The sequence below is a fragment of the Myotis brandtii genome, unplaced genomic scaffold (genome assembly GCF_000412655.1).
Source record: "Myotis brandtii unplaced genomic scaffold, ASM41265v1 scaffold520, whole genome shotgun sequence".
NCBI lineage: Eukaryota > Metazoa > Chordata > Mammalia > Chiroptera > Vespertilionidae > Myotis > Myotis brandtii.
Window position 1 is genome coordinate 821,432 of NW_005369827.1, and position 6,487 is coordinate 827,918.

General features: G+C 43.0%; 2 protein-coding genes across 3 annotated transcripts in view; one reads left to right on the forward strand and one right to left on the reverse strand.

Annotated features, from left to right (window-relative positions):
• Positions 1 to 615: 615 nt before the first annotated feature.
• RPL9 (ribosomal protein L9) lies at positions 616 to 4,899 on the reverse strand. The gene is made up of 8 exons (XM_005877443.2): positions 4,839 to 4,899; positions 4,342 to 4,388; positions 4,137 to 4,252; positions 3,517 to 3,612; positions 2,293 to 2,425; positions 1,236 to 1,316; positions 951 to 1,065; positions 616 to 706 (listed from the first exon to the last, which is right to left on the reverse strand). Exons 2-7 carry the CDS (start codon positions 4,385 to 4,387, stop codon positions 959 to 961), a joined length of 579 nt encoding a protein of 192 aa, XP_005877505.1. The 5' UTR covers position 4,388; positions 4,839 to 4,899; the 3' UTR covers positions 616 to 706; positions 951 to 958.
• A 44-nt stretch (positions 4,900 to 4,943) lies between these two features.
• The window catches only part of LIAS (lipoic acid synthetase), a 30,619-nt gene continuing 29,075 nt past the window's right edge, over positions 4,944 to 6,487 (forward strand). The window contains exon 1 of one of the 2 annotated variants that reach the window (XM_014548680.1): positions 4,944 to 5,128. In XM_014548680.1, coding sequence (XP_014404166.1) covers positions 5,084 to 5,128 — 45 coding nt within the window. In that variant the 5' untranslated portion in view covers positions 4,944 to 5,083. The remainder of the gene's footprint in view (positions 5,129 to 6,487) is intronic. The other variant, XM_005877444.2, reaches the window with a different exon arrangement.

The following is a 6,487-nucleotide window of genomic DNA, read 5'->3' on the forward strand; positions in this document are numbered from 1 at the left end:
CACCAGAGTTAAGTTAGGATTTTTCAAAATGCTGACACGCTGAGCCCAAAAGGTTCACCATCACTGGACTAGGATATGAAAGTAAATAGATGACGAAGGGTATAGGGTAAAGGATAACATGGAGAGGACCTTGGAGCACAGCAACTATCCTATATAATAAAGAGCTAATATGCTAATTAGACCGGACTGCAGAACAACCTTCTGGAACGACCAGTGGGCGGGGCTGCAAGGGCTGAGCCCCTTGCACGAATTTCGTGCATCAGGCCTCTAGAGTTTATCATAAACACAAATTAACTGCATCTCCCAATACTTACTAAGGGTGTACCACTTTGTTTCCCTTCGCAGAATAAGTTACTGGTATACAGACAAGTAATTCAGACACACTTGCCTCAGATTCAAATTCATGCCTCTGCAAAATTAGATTACCTTCAGGCCACCCCCCAGAATTCTACATCCAATGGTAAACAGCTACATAGTGTTGCCTGTCACTGGTATATTCTTGCCTTGATAATTCTTTCAAAAAAAGAAGTCACTCTTCCCATGAAGTCTTACTAGAAACTTAACTGTTTACCAGCCAAATAGTTGGAAAGAATTATCAGTTTAAGAAAAAAAGTCTCAAATCAATACAAGGCTTTTATTGTACATCTTTATAGTTTGACAAATGTGGCAAACCATTCGGCATCTCGGTGTTTCTATAGCTGGACAACTGTAAAAAGAAATAAAATAAAAATGTCTGTAAATCTCCATCAAAATCCTTGCCCAGAAAAGTTCTACTCTAAATATAAAACATAGATTCACATTTTAAAATGTGAATGCAATTTCATTTATTATCTGCCAAATTTACTGTTTCAGATTGCAACTCATTTCTGCCACTGTAACTCATTAAGTCTTAAATTAAGATACCCCCCAAGTAAAGCAGTAATAAAACTTAAGACACTGTAAGAACCTACCTTAGATCTTATTCATCAGCCTGCTGAACTGTTCCTTTTTCAGAAACATAGATACCATCCAAAAATTTCCTGATATCCTTGTTTTTAACTGTTGTGGCTTGCTGAATCAAAGCAGCTATAAGAGATAAGGCAATTACTTTACCAGCCAAACCCATTTAAAACCTGAGTATTTTGAGGAAAGCTTTTAATTTCCACAATTAAAAAACACTCACCAAATGAACAGAATACCACATATTCAACTATAATATTTAGAAAAAAAATTATAGGCATAATAAACATACAAACCTGAATTTGATACAAGTTCAATGTCATTTCCTTCAAGAATCAACTCATCTTTCTGGGCTTGAGATACTGAACAAGCAACGCCTAAAAGGGGAGAAGGTATTTGCATAGTGTCAATGTACAATCAGATGTGCAGAGAAAATATTTAATTTAAAAATATTTAAATCAAGTAGCAATTTATTCCATTTAAAATCTTGTTTGTGTATCTGCTTGAATGAATCTCTCCTATAGTAGTTACACGCTGATTCAATTAAGGAGTAGAGAAGATGACATTCAGCTAGTACATTTTAGCTATAGAAAGCTTGTATTCCCATCCCTCCAGACCCCAATGGAATAAAAAGCACCAAGAGCTTATAAGCTTTAAAATTTTCTACACCCTATCCAGTGTGACTCAGTGGTTCGAGTGTGGACCCTGAACAATAATGATCTGGGGTTTCCCAGTCAAGGGCACAAGGGAATGTACCTGGTTTGCTGCAGGTTCAATCCCTGGCCCAGTCTAGTCAGTTCAGGAAGCAAGCAATCAATAGTTTTCTCTCTCTCTCTCTCTTTCTCAACCTTCCCTCCCTTCCACTCTCTTCAAAAATCAATAGAAAAATTATCTTCGGGTAAGAATTAACACACAATTTTCTAATGCTTCAGTGTTTATGTATCAGGCAAGAACTGCTGTAAGTGCACTTCAAATTTAGCTCATGAGATGTTCCCAATTTTACAGATAAGGAAAATGAGCTACAGAGATAACTGGCCCAAGGTTGATTGTGAGGCCTCAGAATTGAACCTAGGCATTCTATGCTATTAACTGCTATCCAAATAGTCTTTTTTAGGATTTTAGTTTGCAGAGCGAATTAAACACAACTACCATGCCCTGCAAACTACTCCAATGCAAAAGCCTTCAGGAATTGCAATTGGTATAAAGCCTTTAATTAGAACCAAGAGTTATTATAAGCATCATCAAAACAGACAATCCTAAAATATATTTGGTTGTACTCATAGCTAACCCAAACTACCAGCCTTCACAAGTACAAAGGAAATATTTCTGAACCATCAGAAGGTATGCACATACCTGACCTCATCCGAACTCTGCGGATGTATTTTTCGCCCAAGAAATTTCTAATTTCAACAAGAGAACCATTCTCCTGAATAACGACGTTGATGGGGAAGTGAGCGTACACAGACCTCATCTTGTAACGGAAGCCCTACATTAAGTAAACAATTAGCAATGCTGAGAAATTTGAAAGACAAGAAATCGTTTTAAAAATTTGTAGGATACTTATAATTTAAAAGTAAAACAGTCCTCACATAGCACTCGTCAAGGTTTTATAACTGTCACCTGAGCCAAGCCTTACAAAAATTTGATACACAAACATTTGTTTCAGTGTCTCCTCACTGGACTGTAAAGCTCCTTAAGGAAGCATTATGTATTTTTTCACCTGGAGTTTACATACATATTATTTTGTCTTAGTTTCAGGTGTACAACATAGTGGTTAGACAATCATACACTTTGCAAAGTGTCCCCCAATATTTCCAGTACCCACCTGGCATAGTTATCACATTACTGACTACATTAAGGAAGCATTATTTTACTACCTCCTGTGCCCACAGCAATCAATGCTAGCTTCTTTTAATAAGAAACCCCAAGTCCTTTACGTTGGACATAAGACTAACATTTACTGAGTCACTAAGGTAGGATAGATGGCAAGAATTGAGGATATTAAGACAAGCACTCTGCCCTCAAGGAACTTACTAGGTTGGGAGCAAAGGGTAAACAAAGGGAGACATGGCAAGATAGGCTTATAATGGAGTCCAGTACAAGTTGCCATTATCAGGTGTACTCTAGGACAGACTTTTAATTAAAAGAAAAGCATTTCAGCAAAGACAGAAGCATCAATTTTATTTTAAAGGCCAGGGAGAGGGATTTGGAAGGAGAATAGTGATATCAAATATGCTTTTAGGGAAATGAACAGGGAGCTCAGAAATCAGATCCATCTTTTCCTATCCCTATCAAGAGGCCTTGGTGATGCGAGGCACACCATAAATAAATCAAAACCTACCTGATGTGCTACAATTTGCAATAAAAGCAAAACAAAACACACCCTCAGCCCCACTAAGACCATCGGGTCTTTCCTTGCATTGAGACCCTAAGTAAACACTTTTACTAAGATCACCTGTTCCCACATTCTAGAGCTCAGAAATTTCAGTAAATCACATGCATAATTTATTCCCTACAGCAGACACTTATGCTGCCTCAAGTACGGGGTGTAAAAAGTTGTCTGACGGATTTGCTTACCAGTGTAACACCCTTGATCATGTTCTGTACATGACTGCAGATAGTGCGAACTGTGGCCAGTTCCTTTCTATTTCCCCACCATTTGTCAACCCGGAGCTGTAACAGAATAAAAACTTTAGCAGATTCTTTCCAGTAATAAGTAACTTGGAAGAAAAGTCCATTTACGCAGAGAATTACACTACATTCTAACATGAGGCCTAATTAAAGCACATGCTTTTCAATTGGAAAGATGTAACCACATATAAAGCCCTCAGTAATTAACAGCTATCACTGTTCATCACAGGTACACAGTTTAACAAAGGAACGACAACCCACTTCACTTCTAGAAAGCTAAAATGCTAAGCGTGAAAAAGTCTACTGCCCGATTCCGAAGATTCTTACAAAAACAATCGCGAGGAACTTGCAACAGTTGTTAAGACCTGCCACTACCGAGGGCTGCTGGCATGGAGCTTTGTTCATAGTCCCCTCTTCAGGAATTTGGTTCTCCAACTTCGCTAAAACTACCTACAATTTTTGATACCAAATTTTCAGCTAAAACATTAAACCTCAGTTCTGTCATTTTTAAAGCAGCCAAATAAGCAAAGAAGGTGTCAAACACACACACACACACAAAACCTTACCCTCTTCTTCTTCTTTCCGAGGAGACTGAGCTCTACATTGATGTGGTTGAAGTCCCTCCGCAGGGTGCCCCTGGGGCCCTTCACAATCACTGTGCGCCCCTTCAGAGTGATGTCCACTAGGAAAGAACGCATTGGTGAGGCGGCGCAGCCGGGGACACAGCGCGCAGTAAAGGCGTAAGAAAAAGACCAACGTCAAGTCCCCTACCATTTTCTGGGATGTCCACAGTCTGATTGCTGAGAATGGTCTTCATCCTGAAACACAAACACTCGGGATAACCAGAGACCTGAGCAGGGCCACTTTCCGCCCAAACTACCCTGCCCCGAGTGTCACAGCTATCGGAGACCGGCAGGCAGGCAAAAACCCCGGGGAGGTCTCGGGTGGACCCACCGGGAGAGCGGCGCCCCGTGCGTGCCGGCCTGCGAGCAGCAAGCCGGTGTCCCGAGGCCCAGCAGACCAACTCCGACCCGGCGCCACCCTGGGAGCCCTATCAGCGAGGCGCCATCCCGGGAGGGCTGCGGGGCGGGGGTAGGCCCAACAGCCGGGACAGAGCTCGAATCCCAGTGCCGCCAAACCCAGATAGGGCCCACCGCGCGGGGGAACAGCCAGGATAAAGCCTCCGAGCGCCACACCGGCGCCGCTGGCTTTCCCAGAGCCGATGGCTTCAGATTCCCAAGGACCACCGAATGCAGACATAACCTCACCTCGCAGTAGATGCGGCAAAGAGGAAGCGTCTTTCGTCATCACGTTCTTGTAGCCGTAAGGGCCCTGCGTATGACGTCATGAGTGCGCGACGCCACTCGGCTAAAGCAGCCAATCTGGAGCCAGCTTGAAGTTCCACCGGTTCAGTGGTATTTAAGGTCAGCTGTCATAAATACCGAGAGGATTTTTCACCTATTTTTTCCTGGTAACTAGATCCCGGGACCCTGCCGGAAGACGGAAGAGGGAGATGTCTCTACGATGCGGGTCAGTGGTCCGCATCGTGAGACCCCAGGTGAGCGGCGGGATTTCAGGGTGCGGGTGTGGGGTGGGGGGCTCCATTCTCTTCAGTGCGCCCAATAATAAGGCCAACAATTTCTGATCATTTACTTCTACCCAGGCACTGTTCTAATCTTTTTTCTTTTTTTAATGGAAGCAACAAATTGCTCTATTCTCGTGGCCCTCGGGATAACATAATATATGCTGCTTCTTTTTAAAAAAATTATTTTTATTGATTTCAGAGAGGAAAGGAGAGGGAGAGAGAATCATTGATTGGCTGCCTCCTGCCCCACCCTCCCCTGGGGGTCTAGCCGAAAGCCCTGCTGGCGCCGTAACCGGGAATGGGCCCGCCCCACCACTGACTGAGCGCTGCCCGCGGGGCTCTAATCTTTTTTCACTTGTTGTCATTTAATGCTCCCAACACCCCTGTGTGGTACAGTCTCTGGTATTGGTTTCTTTGTAGGTTCTCTGGCCCACGCTGAGAGCTTTCCTCTCTGTTTATCACTGAGTTGAACCCTGCACTTTTGGAGCATTTATAGGAGCACTGTGTTGAGCACCCCTTATTATTTACTACTACTGAAGTATAGTAGCAATCATCTCAGGTAGAAACTGTAGTTTAACTTTAACCCTGCTGTTTGGCTTCTGTACGTATTTGCTTTGTTTAACAATAGAAAAGTTACTTTGATTTTCTGAATTGTATAAATCATCCCATTCGATTGAATGCCTTATTGATTGTAAAAAAGAAAGCAAACTCTGTACCTGGGAACCAGGACAGCACAATTATCCCAAGACCTGAGGGTTCCAGATAATGTTTCCCTGTCAACTCAGTGGTGGTCAGACCCAAAACTATAATTAATCTTTGTAGATAACTAATCGGCTCAATCTCGATTCTGTAACTGCTTTGTGCAAACCAGGGTCCTCATTCCAAACCCTAGGATGTAATCAATACCTTTGTGATTTTTGCCTATATAAGTCTGGTGTTTCAGCCATCTTATCACTATGAGATTTGGGAGAGCAAGATGCCCCCTGATAGTCCCGGATTTGCAATAAATATTGTTATGCCCAGATTTCAGGATCCCCAAGAAACCACATCAGGGAGCCAGCCAGTCCGATGCAAAAGCATAAGAGTCTTTATTCAAGCTAGCTCGGCTCCCCCACCTTGCCGACGCAGTGACAGGAAGCAGAGAGAGAGAGAACTCTGTGTGGAGAGGGGTTTTATAGGGGGTTGGAGTAAGGGGAGGAGAAAGGACTGTGCCCTGCCGATTGGCCAGGAGCAAGTCGGTGTCTTGTTCCTGGGTGTGGCTAGCAGAGGCTTAGACTTCTGGGAAGAAGCTCCTTGCCAAGCACGTGGCCAAGGTAAGATGGAGCACTTACC

Bases quoted from the DNA above. Each gene is read 5' to 3' on its own strand.
- RPL9 (XM_005877443.2), bottom strand. From the start codon at position 4,387: ATGAAGACCATTCTCAGCAATCAGACTGTGGACATCCCAGAAAATG. The intron at 1,317-2,292 runs GTATGTGCATAC...CTCCCCTTTTAG, and splicing joins CAGAGTTCGGATGAGGTCAG to GCGTTGCTTGTTCAGTATCT. The intron at 1,066-1,235 runs GTTTGTATGTTT...TATCTCTTATAG, and splicing joins TGAACTTGTATCAAATTCAG to CTGCTTTGATTCAGCAAGCC.